The following is a 24,678-nucleotide window of genomic DNA, read 5'->3' as shown; positions in this document are numbered from 1 at the left end:
TCTGGCACAGCAACTTGCTCGATTGAATGAACGGGTCAGTGAGGTAGCCGAAAGTGCATTAGAACTCGTGGACGCCTTACGGGCCCGCATCAGCAGCTCCAAGGAGGATATGAAAGAATATATAAATGAACAACTTAAACTCCTGGGGTAAGAGATTGTGCTGTGCCTCCAGAGGCGAGATCAACGCTGGCAAGAATCTCTTCAGGGGGAAGTCAGAAGGAGTCTCCAGACATACTGTCAGTCACCTATCCACTCTACGCATCAGGGGTCTCAAGGCGCTATATATGTTAACCGGCCCGCCACCCCTGGGGTACGCCTGGCCTTTCCCAAGTTGGGGGCTCAATATACTACCGACGATGTCTTCAATTTACAAAAGGTCTCTTAGATCAGCAGAAATTCATAATTCAGAAAGCATTTGATAAGGTGCCACATGAGAGGTTGGGCATCAAACTAAAAGAAGTGGGAGTTCAGGGTGATGTTTTTAGATGGGTGCACAATTGGCTCAGACACAGAAAGCAGAGGGTGATGGTGCGAGGAACTTTATCAGAATTGGCTGATGTTAAGAGTGGTGTTCCACAGGGGTCAGTGCTAGGGCTGCTGCTATTTTTAATATATATAAATGATTTAGATAGGAATATTTTGCAGATGATACCAAGATAGGTGGATTAGCAGATAATTTGGAATCTGTTAAATCATTACAGAAGGACCTGGACAGCACACAGGCTTGGGCAGATGCAATTTAATGTCAGTAAATATAAAGTATTACACATAGGAAGTAAAAATGTTAGGTTTGAATACACAATGGGCGATATGAAAATTGAAAGTACACCTTATGAGAATGATTTAGAAGTCATAATGGACTCTATGCTATCAACTTCCCAAAAGTGTTCAGAAGCCATTACGAAGGCAATCAGAATGTTATGTTATATAGCACGATGTATGGAGTAAAAGTCCAAGGAGGTTATGCTCAATCTTTATTACATACTGGTGAGGCCTCATCTGGAGTACTGTGTGCAGTTTTGGTCTTCAGGCTCTCTTTGAACAACTTTGCTGTTTTTCTTACACACTTATCTACAGTTTCATCAAACATAATACTTCTGGGGGATTTCAATATACATCTGGATAATATCAATGTCCCTATTACTAGAGACTTTACATCCTGCCTTGAGAGTTTTGGATTCCAGCAGCATACTGATGTTCCTACTCATTTCAAAGGACATATCTCGGACTTGATTTGCTGTTCTGGAGTTACCCCGCTTGATTGTACTGCAGATGAACTCCCCATAACTGATCATTTTCTTATGTCACTCAATGTTAAACTTGTACTTTACAATACTAAGCTTTCCCGTCTCATGTCTTTCCGTAATATAAAGAATCTCAGCTTAGACTCTCTTTCCTCTAGTATTGATTCCCTTATGGACATTCATATTTTATCCACTCCTGAAGAACTGGTCTCACACTATAACACTGGACTTAATGGTATTCTTAACTCTGTCGCTCCATTGGTTCACGCCTGAACTTTGGCTTTTGAAAGCCAAAGGCCGGCAACTTGAACGGTTGTATAAAGGTTCACAAAGAGATGTACAAAAACCATATACTTTATTACAAGGACTGTATTGCCCAAAACTAAATCTAACTATTATACTCACATTATTTCTTCCAATGAAGGCAACACCAAGTCATTGTTTTCACTGCTTAATAATATCACACAACCCCCAGAATCTTTACCTTCTCACCTTTACTCAACTGAATTTTGCAATTCCCTTATGTCCTTTTTTAATGAAAAATCCAGAAGATTCTCCAGTCTCTCGGTACAGATTCCTCCAGTACTTCATTTGAATTTCACCCACCAACTCACTCATTTTCCTCTTTTCCACATCCTACTTTCTCAGAAATCTCAGATCTTGTCTGTAAGTCTAAGCCGCCCACCTGTCAACTGGACCCCCTTCCTACAGTTCTGGTCAAAGCCTGCCTCCCCTCTCTGGTCCCTCTTATTTCTGCTATAATCCACTCTTCTCTCACTACTGGTACTGTTCCTTCATCTTTTAAAACTGCTGCAATAACCCAAATACTGAAAAAACCTGGTGCCGATGCGACTAATTTCAGTAATTTTCGTCCTATTTCTAATCTACCCTTCATTTCCAAAATTCTTGAAAAAATAGTGGCTATTCAACTTCACTCTCATTTATCTCAAAATAATCTGTATGAACAGTTCCAGTCTGGTTTTCATCCCCTCCACAGTACAGAACCGGCACTTATAAAAATGACTAATGACCTCCTTATGGCAGCTTTTTCTGGTTTAATCACTGTTCTCATCCTCCTTGATCTGAGTGTAGCCTTTGACACTATTTGTCACACTACTCTTCTCAATAGATTATCTTCGATTGGCATTACCCACACTCCACTAGATTGGTTCAGATCCTACCTCTCAGGCCGCACTCAGTTTGTTCAACTTAAAACTTTCACATCCCAACCCACCGCTGTTATTTCAGGTGTGCCCCAGGTCTCTGTCCTGGGCCCCTCCTTTTCATTATTTACCTCCTTCCCCTTCGAAATATCTTTCGTAAATATTACACTAACTTCCACTGTTATGCTGATGACACCCAGTTCTGTCTCACTAGCAAACCTACTGTTTTCTATCCACCCTCCTCACTTATTGATTGCATAGCAGAAATCAAATCCTAGTTTTCTTCAAATTTTCTTAAACTAAATAGTGACAAAACTGAGGTTCTCCTCATTGGTACAAAATCAACATTATCCAAAACTGATAATTTTTCATTTGTTATTGATTATTCCTCTGTATCCCTTTCCCCACAGGTTAAGAGTCTGGGTGTCATCCTTGACAGTACTTTATCCTTTTAGTCCCACATCAATAACACCTCCCGGTCTGCATATTTCCACTTGCGTAACATTAAACGTATTCGCCGCCCCCTCACTCCCCACACCACTGCTGTCCTTGTTCATAGCCTTGTCACTTCCCGTCACGATTATTGCAATTCCCTTTTCTTTGGTCTTTCTCGCAAATCTCTTAATAAACTTCAACTGGTCCAGAGTTCAGCTGCCCGCATCATTACTAGAACCCCCTCTATTCACCATGTCACTCCTGTTTTGCAGCAGCACCATTGGCTTCCACTTAAGTTCCGCATTCAATTCAAAATTCTTCTGTTAACTTTTAAGGCTATCCACAGCCTTGCCCCTCCATATATGTCTGACCCCCTCCATGTTGTCATTCCCTCCCATACCCTTAGATCCTCTTCCTCCATCCACTTGACTGTCCCCTTTGTCCGTATTACCACTATGGGGAGCAGAACATTCAGTTGCTCTGCTCCCCAGCTCTGGAACTTGCTACCACCTGAGCTTAGAAATATTGAATCATTTTCTCTTTTCAAATCTAAATTTGAAATTGATTTCTTTTACCCATAACTTCCTATTAAGGCTGGTTGTTCTTGTACACTTTTTAATTATTATCTTCTGGGATTTTCCTTGCAGCCTTTTCAGAGTATTGGTTCTGTAGAAAAAGGACAGTTTACCTTTTGTTGGTTAATCCCCCTTTTGTTTAGCATATCTTAGTATGAAACATTACCTGAACTGGGAGCCATTGCTCATCACCAGCTTTCTAGATGTCCTAGAGAATATGACTCCTTTTACTTTAAGTTTAATTTAAAATTACTTAAAGACCCCTTCTTCCATTTGAGTCTGTCCACTATTCAAAGGGAAAGTAGTAGACACATTTATATCAACTCTGGAGACTTTTTGTTGGACCTAATTATATAATTTTCAGTTTGAACTCAAAACATGTACATTTATACATCCATCCATCCATTATCCAACCCGCTATATCCTAACACAGGGTCACAGGGGTCTGCTGGAGCCAATCCCAGCCAACACAGGGAACAAGGCAGGAACCAATCCCGGGCAGGGTTCCAACCCACTGCAGACATTTATACATGCTTTTATCAATTACTTCATCTTTTCAAACAACAAAACATATTTTCACACATTGTCTTTAAATGACTCTGAGTATGTTATGCAGTATGAGACAGTTTAAGTGAATCTGAGAATATGTTTGGTTAAACTGTGTATAACACTTTTTAACTTACTCAAGTTTTTATTATTATTATTATTATTTAGCATCCATTATTTAAAGCATTTACGCACAATTTTGCCTATCATGTTTAAACTAATTTCACTCTACACGGAAAATATACAATCTTGAATCTTTATTTCCTATTACCGGGCACTGTGCCACCATAATACACCTCCTGAATAGTTCTTAAGTTACCTAATAACTCATGTTCAATATCTACACTTAATACACATTCTACACTTCCCAAAGTCATCACAACGTACTTGCCAACTCCTACATTAGTAAATGGCCCAAAAAGAAAGAGAGTGAAAACACTCTTTGTAGAAGACCTGCAGTACTGTTTCATTTGACTGAATTGACTACATTATTATTGGGTCATTATTACAGTATTATTATAATAGAAAATTCTACTGTTGAAATGTTTCTTTTCAGTTTTTTGGGAGTACACCTGCTTCACCAGTGTGTTATTGCACTCCTCGTTTCCTCATTTCCTTATTCTACCTTTACTGGTCTACTTAAATATAGGCAAAAACTCTTTCCACAGAGGTTGCAATAAAGATTTTAAATTAATTTAATTTCTTATGATGAATCTGGCCAATGTTTGCACATTTTTAATGGGTCAACCATACTACGCAAATTATCATCCTTTCTACATCGGTTTTCTGTCTTGGTATTACTGTATTGTGTTCTCTAGGTGAACTTGAAGTCTACATTAGTGAAAGGTAGATTCAGAGATTGGAAGGATCCCATTTGGAGCTGTTGTAAGAACCAGGTTAGCAAAGAGCACATAAATATTCAAGAAAGATTTGACACACTTAAGTCAAACAACATTCTAAAAAAAATCCACATTGCAGTTAAATGTATTTCTGTGTCAAAAGTGAGTAATCATATTACTTTTTCTGAAACCTCTATACATACAGTATGTTTATGATCTGAAGTAATCAACATGCATGGCTTCTGGAAATTCAGAAGGAGCGACAGTACATCTAGACACCAGTACTTAGAGTTGACCATTGACAGACACAGGCTGGTGCTCAAAACCAAAGTTAGTGAATGAAGACTCGATATTTCTTGATGTGATATTGGAGACACTTGCCTAAAAGCCTAATAATTTCTGTGGCAAATTTAGGCAAATAAGTTTTTTGTTCTGTCATTAACATTTGGAAAATTATTCAAGATATACTTTTCCTGCAAAACTTTTCTTTTCTTTTATTAAAAGCCTACTAAGAAAACCTGACATATTTTCTACTCAGACATTGTTACTAACAGTGTGCTATAGGGCTAATTCTAAGTCTTGCAAAGTAAACTTGACGCTGATACTGGAGTGCAAATTGGTTTTACAGAATTGCTTTGGGTGCGTGTGTGTATACATTATACCAAAGATTGTAGGTTGAATTTTACAAGATGTGTGCCTACTTCTTTTGCTGTAATGAATGTAGGCTGCCACTGTGCATTATTTTTAAGCTGTTTCTGCTACTTCATGTAAGTTGTTGTTGATTAACTGTTATATCTGTTACTGTATGTATAACATTTTTCTGAATATGTGCAACTCTTGCTGTTAATTTCCTAAGTAGAAAATTGTGTTCAGAAATTCTTAAACATAACCAAATTATTTTAATCTTTAGGTTTTGTAAGCTTATTCATACTAAATGATAAACAGTGACTGACAATATTTATAATATGTTTTTTAATAATTTTACAAAAGTTAAATTTACTATGGTTGAAAATTATGGCAGTCCTGCCCAACTGTTTCTAAGCAACCACAATTTGTAATTTTTGCCTTTTTACTTCTTAACTGTTCTTTAATTTGTTTCAGTTATTAAGTCTCTCCTATTTTCTTTCCCTTCTTAACGTTGTTGGGGTACCTTGGAGTGAAACCTAATGGTACAGTTTTTGTGGTATTCTAATTTAATCACCATCAGATGCCTCTGCCTAGATTCAAATGAGACTAACCTGGGAGAGTGTATATATAGTGTATTTGTTTTGTTAAATATTATGTTTCTGGATGTTTGATGTACATTATTTTGTGTTGTATTTTGACTGTGTTGTAACTATCTCACTTTAGGCTTTCAGTGGAGCTGCAGTTAAGAAGAATATATTAAATTTAATGTGAACCTAGCCTGGCTGTGTTATGTTACAACCTTACATGCTGTACAAAATGGGTGGCTCATGCTGCATGTTACATTTGCTACTCTTTATTTAAAGTCTTCAAATCAAACTCATTTTGGACTTATCAAGCTGATGTGGATTATATAGAGTCATTATTGTCATGTGAACAGAATACAATCAAATTCAACATGCAACACAAGTAAAACATCTTCCAAAACTCCAGTCGTCCTTACCTGGAAAATCTCAGAGCACAGTTTACAACATATCTATAATTAGGAGACACGTTAAATTTCATTCAAATATTGGTAATAATATATATATATATATATATATATATATATATATATATATATATATATATATATATATATATATATATATATTTATATATATATATATATATTAAAGAGAGGAATGAAGGTCAGTAGGAACAAGACAGAATACATGTGTGTGAATGAGAAGAAGGTCAGTGGAATGGTGATGATGCAGGGAGTAGAGTTGGCAAAGGGGAGTGTGGAAGAGAGGTGAAAAAGAGAGTGCAGGCAAGGGTGGAATGGGTGGAGAAGAGTGTCAGGAGTAATTTGTGACAGACGGGTATCAGCAAGAGTGAAAGGATGGTCTACAGGATGGTAGTGAGACCAGCTATGTTATATGGGTTGTAGATGGTGGCACTAACCAGAAAGCAGGAGACAGAGCTGGAGGTAGCAGAGTTAAAGATGCTAAGATTTGCACTGGGTGTAACAAGGATGGATAAGACCAGAAACGAGTACATTAGAGGGTCAGCTCAAGTTGGACGGTTTGGAGACAAAGTCAGAGAGGCAAGATTGTGTTGATTTGGACATGTGCAGAGGAGAGATGTCGAGTATATTGGGAAAATGATGCTAAGGATAGAGCTGCCAGGCAAGAGAAAAAGAGAAAAGCCTAAGAGAAGATTTATGGATGTGGTGACATAGGACATGCAGGTGATGGGTGTAACAGAATAAGATACAGAGGACAGGAAGAAATGGAAAAAGAAAATCCGCTGTGACAACTCCTAACAGATGCAGCCAAAAGAAGAAGAAGAAGACTGGTAACAATAATATATAAAAAGCACATACTGTACAAATAAACATTAATACCAGATATCAATTTAATTATGTGCCTTTATACTTTTGTTTAACTTTTAACTTACTGCCTGAACATTTGCTTGAACTCCACCATTTCTCATTATCAGTCTGTCATTTATTAGATACCTGGAGAATCTTATAATCTGTTCTGTCCCAATCTTTTGAAAGGAAAACATTTTTATGCCTTGCTGTGGAAAGTGCTATTTAAAACAATCAGACCCTTGGTAACTTCTCTTTGCAAGGGTCCTGCACTATAATCACATTGTCTCTAAAGCATGACAGTATCAATATGCAACCAGCTTTATATTATATACAGTAGTTGTGTATTTTGAGATAGAATGTTTAGTATTTTAATTACTTATTCTAATTATATTTGTGTCTTCAGTTAATACTTACTATTTATTGAAAAAACTGAAATTGTAGGGAAGTCATTAGGGATTGTCACAGCAATATTTGACCTTGAAATAAACAGACAAAAAGTTTTGATGAGATTATATTTATCATTCTACCAAGTGTTTTTACTTGTCCTTCTCACTTTACCACTGTGCTTCCATTATATAGAAAGTTGGTTAAATTTTAATTTGAAAGAATGACAGATATCCGTTAAAGATGGCAATACTTCTGTGTAATGCATTCAGGCACTGGTTGCTGGATTTATTAATGGGCAAATCTCTGGTGATTAAAACATGCATCAGCACCTCTTCCACACTGTAACACCTTAAGACAGTACTTATATTTCTACATTTTTAGCAACGTGGTTCTTTTCATATCTGATTGTACAATTCATGGTAATGATTAGAATGATCACCAACAACCACAAGATAGCAAGTATTACTCAGGAAACAGATCTCATACAATGGTGTAATGACAAAAGTTAAACTCAAAAGTCATCAAGACTCATTATAGACTCCAGAAAACACAGAAATAGTTTCATATTAGTAAGAATTAATGGAGTAACAATGCACACCTTTCTCACTTTCTCTCTGTCTTTCTTACCTGCACTATATGCCTTACTTATTGCATTTTGAGAACCTTATACTTACAGGACCTGTCCTTTTGCCATTAGTTGGATTTACTATTAATTCCTGTGTTTTACAAAAATATTGTATTATTTGAAAGAAAACTGAAATAATATCCAGATACATGATTAGTCATTAGTTTTGATTAATTTGTGAACGTAATATGCTAGTGGCAACTCTATTTATAGTCAACAGTTGTCATTACTAGATGGACAAGGCACTTTACAAAGCGCTCAATAAGTGCAGGGCAGTAGGGAACTCCTAATAAATTATTTGGAGACCTCCAAGTTGTTAGATGGCTGTGTGAAGCCCCATGACATTATGGCTTGTCTGGGGATTAGCTCTAAACTAGAACTTGAGGAATAACTGTAGCCACTCGGTGGAGCTATTTATCAATGGTCCCAGGCCTTTTACTGTATATATCACCTAGGATGCTGAAAGAAATGCATGAAGTTAACCTGGAATTAGTAAAGGGGCAGGACTTTAAAGCCCTGTTGGTCAACAGACCAGGAATCCTAGCTTTGAAAAAAATTTCAAATGGTGGAAGAAAGTGAAGGCTACAATTTTTTTGAAGGTGAACAAGGAGAGTTAAATGATATTTAAGTAGTTCAACCAGCCATAAGAACTCTCTCACTTTCAAAGTGCTTTTAAGTTAAATTATACCAATGTACATTGAAAGAGCAGTTAATATCGACCCATTCATCTAGTTTTGCATCTGTTTTTCATTTTGAGTATAAATTATCTTGTTTCAAACCTAATTAATGTTTTTCACACTTAATGAACAATGAATGTAATAGTAATATTTTGCTATAATATAGCTTTTAGAAATAACGAATTTTAAAATTTTTTAGTCAGAGCAGAAAGAAATTTAAACATGAGCACAGTCTTACCGGTCCAATAACTTTATTTCATTTTTCGTCAGGTAGGATGTTATACTGTTTCTTGACTGGAAGAATGTCAGCGTTTCACAGGAAAGGGTCAATGGCTTCAGACAAGAATAAGTCTCTTTTTCTCTCTCGTCAACATAGAGGCAAACTGATTGACTGGATTTCAGGTAAGAATAACATTCTGTTTTCTCCTGTACTGAATTGTTTGTGAATATGCCAGTGTAAGAGATTTTATCATAGTCCATCTGCTTGGCTCGCCATATGGCAGCCACTGCCTCACTTGGATGCACAAGCTGCACCACTACTTCCACTTGGCCTGGCCAAAACAATTTGAAGTCAATATGGTAAATGCCATTGTTTAGGTCCTTTACAACTCCTGAAGCAGCAGCCTTATGTTCTGGAGATCGAATGCGTGCCAAAATGAAGTCTCCCCCATAAGTCTTGAGATTTCCATTGTGATCACAAATGTCCACTTGGATTCGAATGGTCTCTCCGATGGTATAGTTTTGCTTTGGGTGCAGCAACGTGGCTCGGCTTTTCTTAGCATTGGAGGTTTGATCAAACTCTTTATAGTTTACTTGAGGTACATACTTTAGTAGTGCTTGGAGGATGTCTCCTTCAGTTTTCTCTGTAGATCTTGTTTTCTGCAGAAACCAAATATAAAAAATGAAAATACGTTTGGTACATTAATTTTCACAAACCTCTCTTTTAAAGTGGTTAAATAATTATTAGGTAGTATATAAAGATAATTATTTTATAATATGTACATAAATAATTTATTTGTATACTAGCAGTGTTACCCACTTCCCCTGCTACATTTCTTAAGAAAATGGGTGTTAGTAATATCACTTAGTCAGTTATATCAGGGGAAAAAGGTGATCCACTGTGGCAACCACTAACGGGAGCAGCCAAAAGAAGAAGAAGAAGTTATATCAGGAGTATTATGTAACTAACTAAGTGCTTTTCTGTATACAATACTTGCAGGTGTTTTTTTTATGAAGGGCTAATATTGACAGTCAGGCAGTGTGCTGTATTGCTTAAGGCTTTGGACCTAGAATTTCAAACCATGAGATTTTGGGTTTAAATCCTGCTACTGACACTGTGAGACCATGAGCAAATCACTTTGCATGCTTGTGTTCCAATTAGAAAAAAACAATCCAATTGTATCTCAAATGTTGCAAGCTGCCTTAGATAAAAGCACCAGTCAAATAATAATAATAATAATAATAATAATAATAATAATAATAATAATAGGGCGACACGGTGGCGCAGTGGTATCGCTGCTGACTCACAGTAAGGAGACCTGGGTTTGCTTACCAGGTCCTCCTGGCGTGGAATTTGTATGTTCTCCCCGTGTCTGTGTGGGTTTCCTCTGGGTTCTCCGGTTTCCTCCCACAGTCCAAAGACACGCAGATTAGGTGCATTGGTTATCCTAAAATTGTCCCTTGTGTGTGCTTGGTGTGTGGGTGTCTGTGTGTGTGTGTGTGCCAGCAGTGGGCTGGCGCCCTGCCCGGGATTTGTTCCTGCCTTGTGCCCTGTGTTGGCTGGGATTGGCTCCAGCAGACCCCCGTGACCCTGCGTTAGGCCATAGTGGGTTGGACAATGACTGACTGACTAATAATAATAATATGTCACTGGGGTTGCTTACTGTTGAACTTGCTATGCCTAATTGTCCATGAGTAAAACGGTTCTGCATTAGACCAATTCCTGCTTTTTTCTATTTTTCCTAGTGACTGTTGATGCTCGTTGTAAAACACACTTTTACGGGAAAGTGTATTCTTTTGAATTGAAATGCTTATTCAGCTATGTAAGTTGCAGCTGCTCACCTTTTTACTGGAATCAAACTGATTCCAGCATGTACAGAAATGTGCTGACAGTATTCCATCCTTATATACAGAAGTGATACATGGTGTCCCACAGGACTCAGTACTGTTTTCACTTTACAGGTTTCCATTGGGAACTATCATTAGAAAACATTATGATAATTTAGTAAATTAGTAAATACATAAAATATAAGTAATATGATATTTATAAATTTTTTCTGACCCTCCCCAATTCTGTTTTTCTTCTTGGAATTCTCATTTGGCACTGCTCTACTGTCAAGTTGTTTACCTGTCTTCGGAAAATATGTCAGATAAAGCAGCACTGGAATCAGTGAGTTAGCTGATGTCTCCAGGACTGTCACTGTATCTGGTTTGTCTAATTCTTTTTCTGAAATTTCAATGGTCATTAGTCATTATTTTTGTGTTACTGCTTCACAGTGCTCAAATACACCCCCTTACACACTCATCATTTATATGTTGGTCCTTAATGGCACTCAATAACCATACCAATTCATCATTTGTGGGAGAGTGCTTCACAGTGCTCAATACCACACTGAAGGCAGTCAACAGATAACCAAAAATGAGAACTGGTATGCTTCTAAGAGTGCCAGTAGTCAACAGCAAAAAACATCCATCCATCCATCCATTTCCCAACCCGCTGAATCCGAACACAGGGTCAGCACTTGCTAACCATTGAGCTTTGCATATGTATTGAGTTTCACTGAAATTTCTTTTTCCATTTTACAATGTGTTCATGTCTCTTTTTCCTGCAGCCTCTTTTTAAAAACACATATCAAGTGATTTTTTTTGTATAACATAACTAAATTTCAATTCAATCTGTCAAGGTAATTCTGAGATTTTTCAATTACAATTTTATGTAGGTGTATGTAGTGTATAATGCCACAGCTGTCACAAAATCTTCAATTATAAATAAAACCTTGTAGATAAAGAGTCATGAAGAACAAAGTATAAAGGCTTGTCTTATTTACATTGTCACTGCGTTCATGTTCCAAGAAATATTCTGAGTTTATTATAAAATTTTAGGTTACAACAAAAAAGACATGTAAAATACAAATAAAGGAATAAAAAAGCTTAGTAAACATTGGGTTACAACATAAAACCTGTAAATTACAAACCAAATGCAAATAAAAATGTAACTGATTAACTTTCAATGGATAGGATATGATCCTGGTGATGAAACAAGCTACAATATTTACACAAAACAGATACCTACTGAGACAATGAGGACAGCATATGGTATGTTAGCTTTCTGTTGACAGCATTACCTCTTTATCTTATCTGTACATTTTAAGCTCAGAGTGTATTGATTTGTGTGTGTTATTCTTAATTGTGAAGATTCCCTGGATTTAATTTGCTGGATTTGTCTACCTACCTGCCTAACTACAGTGTATATACTGTACCAGCAAAAACCAGCACACTCTTAAAAATAAATGTGCTACAGTGGTTCTACTAAGCGATGTCATAGTGAAGACATTTTTAGTTCCATAAGTAACCATCCATTTAATGGATTCAGAAAGAGACCTTTTTTATTTATATCTGTAATATGTTCCATAAATAACCATGAAAAGATGATATCAGATTTGTGAAATGCCAGTAGGTTCATGATTTTAAAAGGATTCCTGCTGCATACAATAACACAGGCTAAGTTTAGGTTTTCTTGATCTGTTAGTATTCTGTTAGATAGCCTGCTATATTTAAGAGTAAATCAATAAGTAAAGGCAATTTGAAAATTTTGTGGTACCAACAATAGACAGAGGCTGATAAAAAACAACATGTCCACGATAGCTTATGAGGAGCTGAAACATGTGCAGTGCAGCGCGGCACTCTACCATTAGTCTAGTTGAAGCAAAGGTCATATGAATATGGGTATTCCATTGCAGCATTGTACCATTGTTGAGCAACTTGCTGTAAGGAGGATTTCTTTGGGCAGAAGGAGTGAAACCTGGTGAAATTCACCAAAGGATGTTGGCTCAGTAGGGAAATTAAACCAGCATGAAAAGTTTATGAATAGGTGGAAAAGTTTAACGCGGGAAGAGCAAGCGTAACCAATGAAACTTGATCTCATTGACCATCAACATTGCACACACAAGCCCACATCAACATGGGAAATGCCTTGATCAAAAAATAAAAATGTTGTCCACTGTTGTTGCACATTTGGATACTCAGCTATGGATCTCCACATTTCATAGTGCATAATGACTTGGGGTCCCGTAAAGTTTGTGAAAGATGTGTATCTCTATCCAGGAGGGGGTGCTAGCTCCCTGGTTGGAATAAGTTCTCTTGTAATTGAGGCATGTTACATAAACTGAAACTATATAGATATAATATACAAAGGCAATACCCCTCCCTTAGTGATACGGCAGTAAGAAATCATATAGGAGAAATAACAGCTTTCTTTAGTGGCGGTTTATGCGGCATAACAGACGGAAAGCCATGAGAAGACCTTGTGAAGAGTCTACCATTTTCGTCTCTGCGTCCGTCCGTCAGCTTCAAAGGTGTGCCGGGCAATGTTCCAAGGTTTTATGGCCTTTATTCATGTTCAGGCCAACCATTTAGGTAAATCATGCAATTCCAAACAAGGAAAAGAAGATCTAATGTCAAGCTGATCTCTGTCACACAGAAATAGTTCAATGCCCATTTTCACAGTTCTAAATGATGAGCCCCTGTGTGCTAAATCTGGCCTTGTGTTAGCTGTACATATGAGAAGAAGTAGATTATAAAATATTTTTTTGTACAGAGCACAGTGATATATTAAACATATAAACTTATTACAGTATCCAAACAGCTTACTGACCTGCACAAGCCAAACTGCCTTTACGTTTTAATTTACCCTTATATTGAAATGTATGCTTAGGAAAAAAGTTGTAACTTATGAATTTTTAAAAAGCCCAGTGAACAAATTTCATATGTACAGAACTATTCCCAGAATGAAATGCTCCTTTGTCAAGCAGTGGTTCTATGAGGAACCAAACAACCTAGTAAAGTGCTATTGACAAACTATTGTAAGAGTGCAGACATACTGGAAAGTGCTTGAAAGACATAAGCCCAGGTGAGGCAATATACAAAAATCCTGGAATACATTTAATATTAGCTGTTCATTCTGTGAAAACAGAGAAATACCCAAGTTTTTGCTCTCTTTTAGCATTATTTTCATTCAAAAATATGGTAGCAATGATCATAAGTAGAAAAAAAACAGTTTTAAGCACAATTTAAAGATAACTTTTTTGCTGTGACAGGTCCTTCATACGGCAAATCAAAAATTGGATTAACTCTGTTTGTTTAGACAATTAGTCATTTCCAATTGAGCTTCAGTCTCTGCAAGCATCACTGTAGTTAATGCATGGGTAAAATCAGCAGCATGGCCACTAAATTTACTTCCTTGGCACCTAAGTGATAAATTCAAACCCATAACCAATACTCAGCACTTTGATACTGAGAGTAAGTTTTACTTACTGACTGACAATGAAGTATCCATGCTGGCACATATGATATAATTTTACAGCAATCTGAGTGTGATTTTGTTTTGTTCTTATTTTTTCTAATAAAAAACTTCTGCTCTTTAATAATTCTTTATGAAAGCTTTGACTATGAGGATTCTGATTTTTTTTTTTTGCATAAAAAGTATTTAACGTTGTTGAAAATAGTTTGTGCCATTTTGATGCAATCTTGTTTTGTTATAGGTGCTGCCATTTTGTGAGTCCAATGCTATGACACAACTTCAAGGTTGATAGGGGTGTGATCATTCTCATTTTCTGGTCCTTCTGTTTCAAAAATATTGTTTCTTCATTTGAGTGAGCATAGAAGTTTGAACCTCTACAACGAGTGACCCTGAGTTGTAATGTGTAGGACCTATGTAGTCTAATGACAAAACTTGTGTCTGATATGTGTACCAACATGTTTGATGTTCTCCTTTTACTAGCAAAAGAGATAGAAACAATTAAAGGGAAATTGTGGGAAGTACAAACAATAAGACTTTGTTAAAAATTAAAAAAAAGATAAGAAATAGCGCAAAGAATTCTGCTTTTTTGAGAGTTGGTGGGATGGGCCATAATACTCAAAATGTACTATTGATTCCCACATTAGTCAATGGAGAGGAAAAATTGATAACAGATTCAGGAGCAACAGGCAGATAATTTCATTAATTCTGGCCTAGTCAAAATATTTAAAGAACACAAATTCTCCCTGCAATATAAATCTAAAGTCATGGCAGTTGAAGAAGAGTAGATAGAGCCTGGTTTTCTTGATTTTATCACTCTTCCTTTAAAGGATTGAGTAGATGCTTTACATGTAGAAAAAGCTACGTTCTTCATTATTCATTCTTCCTTCTCTCAGATAATTGGGGGAGTTCCTTGGATCCAAAGACACAATCCAACTATTGACTGAAGATTAAAAAACATCATGCAGTGAGTTCTTGCTTAAATAAGGGATTGCCAATTGTAGCATGTAGCATCACTATGCATTTAGCAAAAGTAAGTCTTTTGAACTTCCACCAAATTGTAAATATGACTGTGCCATAGAACTACTTTCTGATGTGCCATTACCAAACGAAAAGGATTACATTAAGCAGTAACATCCATTGAATGCATTATCAAAGCCAGAACACTCTACTGTGGAACAATAAGATACAAGAGGATTATTTATTAAGCCATCTAACAGTCTTATTGGTGCTGGGATTTTCATTGTAAAGAAACAATATGGAAGATTATGCTTTTGTATCGATTTTTGCTATTTAAACATGATTACAGTAAAAGAAATAAAAAAAAGATCCAACTCTTCCTCCAGTGGGCAGTATCACGAGGAAGCTGCCATCTATCCAGGCAAGCTTTAGCTAACAGCCCCTGGACAAACAGCCAGTCCAACACAGGGTGAACACATTCACACACAAGGGGCAGTTTAACAACACTAATTGAGGAAAACACAATGGACACAGGGAGAACATTCAAGCTCCATGCAAAGAACACTGGAGATATGAACCGTGGTTTTCTTATTGCACGACAGCAACACTATCAGTACAACACCCTTCCATTATTTCATCCTTGTTAAATCAAGTTACTATCTGATAGTCAACCGTCAAAAATTGATCTTTTCCAAATATACCAGTTACTGATAAACTATTCATTTTTAGTAGGATTGACTAATGCAATGCGTTATTCACCGACTGTTCAAATAGTTCTTTATGCAGCTTTCAGGACTTTCATCAGGACAAGGTCAAAATGATTCTGCAAGAATTATTACAAGAACCGGAAAGTACAAAAGCATACCTCCATTTCTCAAGTCCTAACACTGGCCCCCAGTTAGGCTTAGGGCTAATTTCTAGATCCTCCTTTTAACATAAAAAACCTTAAATGGCTAATGCCCCGCTCACTTATCTGATATTATCATTACTTACTAACCAGAGCGCACATTAAGATCTCATGATGCTGAACTTGTAATTCCAAGGATTAATAATATTTACAGTGGGAAATCAAGCTATTAGTTACAGAGATCAAAGCTGTGGAATGATCTTCCTGCTAATTATTGAGCTCAACTTTTAAATTCAGGCTGAGGACTCACTACTTTAGTCTAGAATAGACTAAAGCTACTGATTTGCTGTGCATACTACATCTTTGTTTGTTAGTCAAAAATATAAGTAAAACAATATTTAAAAACCGTTACTAACTCTCCTCTATTCTCTGTATCTTAATATGACACTTGGTGCCACTGCTCTATTGACAAGCTGTTCTCCTGCCTATGGAAAAGTCATTTTAGATAAAGGAACATTTGAATCATTGGATTGAAAGATTCTCTCATCAGAATGGACTTTCCAGCACAGACTGTACTATAGAAAGCCCAGGAGGGGTTGGGTGGCTAGTAGGCCGTGGTCTCCAGGACTGTGACTATGTCTGACTTTGTCTATGACTTTCTCTTTAGCAGCTAGATGGAGAACTTCTGGCTGCTTTGTCTTTTACATCTTATTACTAAATAAGGAGCCATTAACACACTGAATGCAGCTGTTTAAGATTGAAATAAGCAATTAAGGGCGGGGAGACTTAACAAGTGAGACCACTAAAATGAAGCATCAAACTATCACTTAAGCAATAAGTGTTTCATCAGCAATAATTGATTACTCATTAAGAAACTGGGTTGGAACAAAAACCTGCAACCACTGCGGCTCTCCAGGACTGATGTTGCCTACCCCTGGTCTAGAGGGATGGACAAATTGTAAATGCATATGGTAGTCTGCTGGCCTACCACCTTTGTTAACCTGGCAGTCCAACTTTATGTTAGCCCAACTTTATATATGGGTTGGAGGATTATGTGCAACTTTTACAGCAAAGTTTTTTGTACAGTTTTGTTGTCAATGACTGCATAGCACTCTTCTACCACAATATAAGCACAATTGGCATATTGAAAAAAAATATTTAAACAAATAGATGATTTTTAAAGGATTGTTTCATGTTGCAGTGTGGTATTTTTCCAACATACACAAAAAAAGTGAATCAAAAATTAACGTAAGCATTGCATTAATATTGTATTCTCAAATGTTATTTTCAGAGCTAATTTTGAGCACACCAATTAATTCTCTGTGAAACACCTCATCAGACGGACTATAGTTATTCTGAGATGCAATATAGCCTTGGAGAGGGCATATTCAGAGCAAAACCTCCCCTGGAACATGACAGGGCAACCCCCCTGGCCCACAGTACTTCCGCCACACCCACAAGTCCTGCCGGAAGAAGATCTAGGAGCACCTGGAGCACTTCCAGGTGCCCTAAAAAAGGGGCCGCCTCACTCCACTCAAGGAGAAAGAGTCAGGAGGACTTGTTGGGAGAGAAGTAGAGGCGGCAGAGCAAGACAGAAGGAAAAAGAAAGGACTGTGTTTTGGTTTTGGTGTTTTGTGTACCGTGCTCTGTAGTGGGGAGTGAAGAACAAGTGCTGCCCCACTTGAAATAAACGTGTGTGCCAGATAGAACTTGTGTCTCACGTCTGTCTGTGTTGGGTAAGGTGGCCGATATGCCACCTGGTGGTCCATAACAGATGCATTAAAGTTTGTCATGCTTGGACCATTAAGAGGGTCCTCATGTTATTAAAGATGAGGTTTATCCCTGAAAAGGCTAATAATAGTGGGGAATATTTTCACAACCTGTTAGGAGCCCACAGTACATACCATTAATGGTGAGCATCTTATTTTTTATAAGATTCCTACAATTTCTGTGAATGTATAAGGCAAGATATGTTTGTAATGGTGTGTAACCTTCGGATTTTTAAAGGTTGATGGTCATTTCCTAAGTATTGAACAGGAACATTGTTGAAACATTCAACATGTGATCAACAAGCTAGTGAATATTTTAGGGCAATTTTCTCAGCTGTAGTAAGATCTATCAGTTGAAAAGACTTAGCTGTTGCATTAGTATACATTTTTGTTTCTAAATTGTACATTTCATGAAATGACTCAGAACTGCATTTGGTATATATTGCAGGCTGATTGCAGTCATTACTACTTTGATGAAAATCACCTGTAATCTAAAAAGTTCTTTCATTATTTGAAAAATTTATTTTTTTAATTTCATCATAATGTTACTTGTAATTATGAATTCTTTCACTTGTATCTGGTAATGAAGCAGTATTGGAAGAGTTCTCCTTGTCCTCTCATTTTTTAATTCAACAACAACAACAACAACATTTATTTATATAGCACATTTTCATACAAACAATGTAGCTCAAAGTGCTGTACAAGATGTCAAAAAGAATGTTACAAGAAAAGAAAAACAAATAAGATTAGGCAATAATATTAAAGAATAAGGAACAAAGGTAAAACAAATAAATCTATGCGATCTTAAAAAAACAGATACATTTCAAGTAGAAGAGTAGGGTCCGTATATACAATATTATGATCTCTCTAAAGAGGAGTCCACTGATAACAAAAAAAACCCTACAAAACTCCAGCTAAGTTGGAGTAAAAAATAAAATCTGCAGGAGTTCTAAAGCCAAAAGACCACCCAGTCCCACTGGAAATTCTACCTAACAAAACTGTTCTTAATTTATTCCTCTTTGTATAACTGGTGATTTTCTATTCTAGTTAACATTCTGGCTGCTTCATTCTGCACTTATTGCAACTGATTGATGGCTTTCTTAGGTAGTCCTGTTTGGAGTACATTACAGTAATTCTAGTCAATTAAAAACAAAAGCATGAACTAATTTTCCAGCATCTTGTAATGTTGTAAGAGGTCTACCTTTTATTTAATTACTTAAGTGAAAAAATGGAGTCCTAGTAATCTGGTTAATATGTGACTTAAAGTTTAGGCCAGAGTCAATGATCCCTCTGATTTCTTTACCTCTGGCTTGACTTTTACACCTAAGGGATCAAGTTTAACTCTAATACATGTCTATTTCCATATTTGCCAATCACTAAGATTTCTGTTTTTTCTTTTTAAGTTTGAGAAAGTTACTACTCATCCAAAAATACTGCTAAGACATTGGATCAGAGAACCAAGGGCATTAGGGTCATCTTGCACTATCGATAAATAAAGCTATAGCTGTGTGTTTATCTGCATAGCTGTGGTAGCTCATCTTGTGTTTGGAGATAATCTAGAAGCATGTAGATTGAAAAAAGCAGTGGACCCAGAATAGATCCTTGTGGTACACCATATATAAAAAATCATGGATCACCAAAGTACAATCCCCACAGCTAGCAAAGAATTTTCTACTTTGTAAATAAGACTGAAACTAATTTAAGATGCTGACGGAGAAGCCCACCTATTGTTTATGGCTATTTATAAAAATATTGTGGTCTATGTTGTGAAATGTTTCACTCAAGTCTAAGAAACCAGGAATAAATTTATGGGCCCTATCCACATTAAATCATTTAGTGCTTTAACCAGTGCTGTTTCTGTAGTATGATTTGCACTAAAACCTGACTGAAACTTGTCAAGAACAGAATGTTTAATCAAATAATCATTTAGCTGCTTAAAAACTGTCTTTTTTACAATTTTATTTAAGAAAGGCAGGTTAGGAAATGGTAAACTTGTCTGATGTATAATCATTTTGGAGCAGTTTTAGAAACGGGCAAAGTAGTAAAGCAAAATATACAATGAGGAAGTAAGACAAATGTTAACAATTATTAAAAATTAACACATATCTAACATTTAATTTTACTGTCATTAGTTACCAATGTTTGGTAACACTTTTCCTTCTTTAGAAAATAAACAGAGGAACAGGCTAACAGGATGAATCTAGCAGCAAAACTGGGCAGCCAATAATCAGGTCATTGTGCAGCATACAGTTGTGCTTGAAAGTTTGTGAACCCTTTAGAATTTTCTATATTTCTGCATAAAAATGATCTAAAACATCATCAGATTTTCACTCAAGTCCTAAAAGTAGAGAAAGAGAAACCAGTTAAACAAATAAGACAAAAAAATTATACTTGGTCTTTTATTTATTGAGGAAAATAATTGAATATTACATATTTGTGAGTGGCAAAAGTATGTGAACCTTTGCTTTCAGTATCTGGTGTGACCCCCCATTGCAGCAATAACTGCAACTAAACTGTTGATCAGTCCTGCACAGTGGCCTAGAGGAATTTTAGCCCATTCCTCCGTACAGAACAGCTTCAACTCTGGGATGTTGGTAGATTTCCTCACATTAACTGCTCGCTTCAGGTCCTTCCACAATATTTCGATTGGATTAAGGTCAGGACTTTGACTTGGCCATTCCAAAACATTAACTTTATTCACAAACTTTCAAGCACAACTGTACTAGATCAGGGGTGGGCAGATTCAGTCCTGGAGGGCCGCAGTGGTTGCAGGTTTTTGTTCCAACCCAGTTGCTTAATTAAAAAACAATCCTTGTCAATTATTTAATTGCATGGCTTGCTAGTGCTTTAACTCTGCTATGTCAAGTCATTCTCATATCCTAGATTTATTTTCCTTTCTAAGGATATCATCCAAATGATTCTCAGTGCTTCACATTTTTCTCTTCACTTTCCTTCCAAGTATTTAATTAAACCAACTAGTGCATGATAAATACACACAGGTGTAAATGAAAACAAGCTAAATGGAGAAATGCTGGTCTCTTTTGTCATTTGCATGGTATTGCTAATTAGGAGCAATTAAAAACCAAGAATACAGCTGTTTAAGACTAAAATAAGCAATAAGGGTTCAAAACCTTAACGAGCGAGATAACTAAAGTGAAGCTGAAGTGTTACTTGAGCAATAAGGGCTTCTTATTAAGCAATTGGGTTGGAGCAAAAACCTGCAGCCACTGTGGCCCTCCAGGACTGAATCTGCCCACCCCTGTACTAGATGATAAATTTAAAATAAACTGATGATGTTTTTCTTTTAAAGTATTTGGTATACTGTATTAATCCCCAAGTGGAAATTGTCTTTTGTTTTTTGTCAAAGCAATACACCTGCATTGTAAGTTTGCAATACCAATCAATAATCAGCATTATGTACTTTATGCAGCATTTACATGCATTATAAGAACATTATTGAGGAAATGGGGAGGAAAACACCAAATAACTGATATAACCAAACAGTGACAAAACAACATAAAGTGCAATTTTCTCTATAAAGTATGCTGAGTCGCTTTTGTTCAGAAGATGGTAGAAGAAGAATGATTCAAGAAGCTGTGTATGAGTGAGTAAAAATAATTGTTAACTTTTACTATTTCTTGTTGGTAGACATGTATTAAAATCCATTTTATAATAAATGAGATCTAATTTTAAACTTTGATGCCAATACAGCATCTTGATTTGTAGCAATTTTAAATCGACTTTGAATGAATGATTTTTGAATCATCTTAATAATATTATCGAATACCACTATGTGTGCTGACCTTCAGCAATCTCAGTGACCTCAGCACCAATCCCCCACGTACCAAACACCACACTGTAGATGCTTTCCACTGTCCATGTTTTCACCATGAATTGTATGTAACTTGTGTGTTACTTTTGTACTGCTTTTTTTATCTGGATTCAAATGTAACTGTATGTTTTGTAAATGTAAATTGTTGAAAGGCTTTTTTAGGTGCATTCTCATAGATTTGCGAAGCACCTATTGCTAAATCCTTGTCTTCCTACATGAATCAACTCAATCCCCCATGGAGCAATTTTTTGAAATGTGGCATGATTATTCTTCAAAAATAGTTTTCGAGACAGTTCAATTTTCATTGAGATATACTGAACAGATGGTGCTTTAAAAAGTTTTAAAATTTCAGATTGTCACATTGAAAAGTGTTTGTGAACTTGTCTATCTTTAAATGGAGAAATATTGTGTGACTTAAAGTACAAATTAGTTTACTGTTTCAATGTTACCTTGAGAACGTTTGCTTAAACTTGTAGATTTCAAATGTTTTATGTTCAAATGTTTTACTCTTTTATTCATCAGATAGGCGCTCAAATGCCCAATACAGGTCATTCAGATGCTGGGGAGGGCAAGCAGCACACACAGCAGTGCCTCTTTCCTGTTGCTTCGGGGGAGTTAACCAAAGTGGCTAAAAATGTAATAATTTTCCTGGAAGTAAATGGAAGGTGAAAGAAATTGTGCAAGCATATACACTTTTAAAAATATGGATTCTTCAATGGCATTTTATGGTTGTTTACAGGGTTGTGTGGTTCATAGTAGTTAAGTTGCCTGACAAAGCATCATTTCATTCTTGAAGGCTTGTTTGAATATGAAATTGTTTCTTTGTGCTTTGAAAAATGTGCTAATATGTAGGAAAAAACGGAAATCTTTAATGCAGGGTAGTCTTCCTAGCAGGACACTAAGAGATTAACAAAACATGGAGTTAGCCTGTGATATTGTATGCAGCAAGAGTCCTGTTCAAATCATTACTTATTGGTATTTCACAAATAAGTTACCATCTATTTATGGTTATTTACTGTGTAAAGACTACATTTGCAAGAGATGCCAGCTGATCCAGCACCTCTAGCTTAGGGTTGCTGAACTGGAGGAGGAGTTGGCTGGCCTGCTTTGTAGTAGAGAAGTGGCGTACCTGGCTCAGGTGTCCTATAGAGAGACACTGTTCTCCCCTAAGGTGGTGTGGAAGAAGACTCTAGACTGGACAGGTCTATTTTCAGGTCGTTGAAGAGCTGAACAGCGTCTTTGAAGATTCTAAGGTTGCAGGCAGGCAGGAGGAGCCCCAACGGGGCACTTCAAATCCAGTTTCCAGAAAGAGAGAGGTAGTGATAGCTGAGGACTCAGTCATAAGGGGGATTGAAGCACAAGTTTGCTCCAGAGAGAGAGAGTATTCTACAGTATGTGTCTTTCTGTGTACACAAACGGGAGACCTCCTTAGACAGGTTGATAAGTTCTTGGGCAGAGCAGGGATGGATACAGATGTCATTGCCCATGTTGGAACAGATAACACATACATAAGGATAGTCTGTCAGTTCTGCAATCCAAACTGAAAGAGTTATATGCAGGGCTGAAGAGCAGAACTGACAAGGCAGTCTTCTCTGAAGTTCTTCCTGTGCTACACCAGGTAAAATTAAGGAGAGAAGAAGGCTTAATGCGTAGTTGAAAACTTGGAAGTGTTGTGTCTACAAAGTACACCGTTTCTCACTTGCTAGAATGCTCTTTATTTATCAAGTCTCGAAAACACAACAATCAAAGGTGCACGCTATTCTCACACATGCGCAAAAACATATGCGCTCACTTTCCATGCGTGCATGCAATTACCATTACAAACATCATGTTATCCAACAGGAAGCATATTAATTCATGGTGGTGTAATGCCAAGAAAAAAGAGTTGAGTTCCCTGGCCTAGAGCTGTCACCTGATATTGGATCATATATTCATCAATAGTCTTTTATAATTAAGCATTTGTTTTGAATAATAAGTCTGCTCTTGTCCAAAATGATGCTGTGAGACTGGTGTTAACAGAAGATCCAAGATCCAAGATAATGCCCAATATTGCAGATTTGGGTTTATATTATAGTGTGTCTGTGATGTAAAAAAGTTTGTGAACTCCTGCCCTAAAATATTCAGCAGCACCACAGAAAAGTGTCATGTATTGGGCAAAACCCTGTAATCTGTTAAATGAAAAAGGCAAGTCTGGAAAATAAGTGTGTTGGATCATTTGAATAATTTTTGGGGCTTACTAGTGCAGTGAGAGAAGCAAACATTTAAGAAAGCACTACAGAGATGACCTTGTGACTTCCAGATCATGTTTCCTACTGTGGACGTGATTCTAGAGAAAGTAAAATTTGAATTAATGTTAAAGGGTAGTCCATCACTGAAGATGAATTGGACAAGAGCAGGGAAGCAGTGAGGGAGTGTGGACGTGAGTGGGAGATTGTGTGGGTGCTTGAGACACTGTATTTTAATGGAAAAATGCTGGAAACCTATTTAGCTAAGCCAGAAACAGCAAGCGTTTTTCTGCTTGTTTTTGTTAATTGGTGTTCTTCCATTGTTATTTACTTCATGTCATCTCAGTTTACCTTTGTATAATGCTCTTCATTGAGTGCAGGTTCAGAATGCTGTAACAAGTGTACAGGTAAAATACAATTACAAACTTTACAAATGACCAATTACTGTATGTAAGACACGCAGAATATAGACCCACAGTAAAACAATTGTTTTGATCCTTTCTTTAGTTAGTTTGCTTTAAATAAATCAATTGTAAAATAAAGTTTTTCTTTGCACA

At 36.6% G+C, this 24,678-nt stretch overlaps 1 protein-coding gene across 1 annotated transcript in view; it reads right to left on the bottom strand.

Annotated features, from left to right (window-relative positions):
* LOC114660780 (NXPE family member 2-like) overlaps positions 1-24,678 on the bottom strand; it is a 79,058-nt gene that overhangs the window by 24,529 nt on the left and 29,851 nt on the right. The window contains exons 3-4 of the mRNA XM_028813671.2: positions 9,212-9,852; positions 7,699-7,760 (exon numbers count right to left, since the gene is read on the bottom strand). Of these exons, the coding sequence (XP_028669504.1) occupies positions 7,699-7,760; positions 9,212-9,852 (703 nt within the window). The remainder of the gene's footprint in view (positions 1-7,698; positions 7,761-9,211; positions 9,853-24,678) is intronic.

This window comes from Erpetoichthys calabaricus, chromosome 11 (assembly GCF_900747795.2).
Source record: "Erpetoichthys calabaricus chromosome 11, fErpCal1.3, whole genome shotgun sequence".
Lineage (NCBI taxonomy): Eukaryota > Metazoa > Chordata > Cladistia > Polypteriformes > Polypteridae > Erpetoichthys > Erpetoichthys calabaricus.
This window is presented reverse-complemented; position numbering and strand designations above follow the sequence as displayed.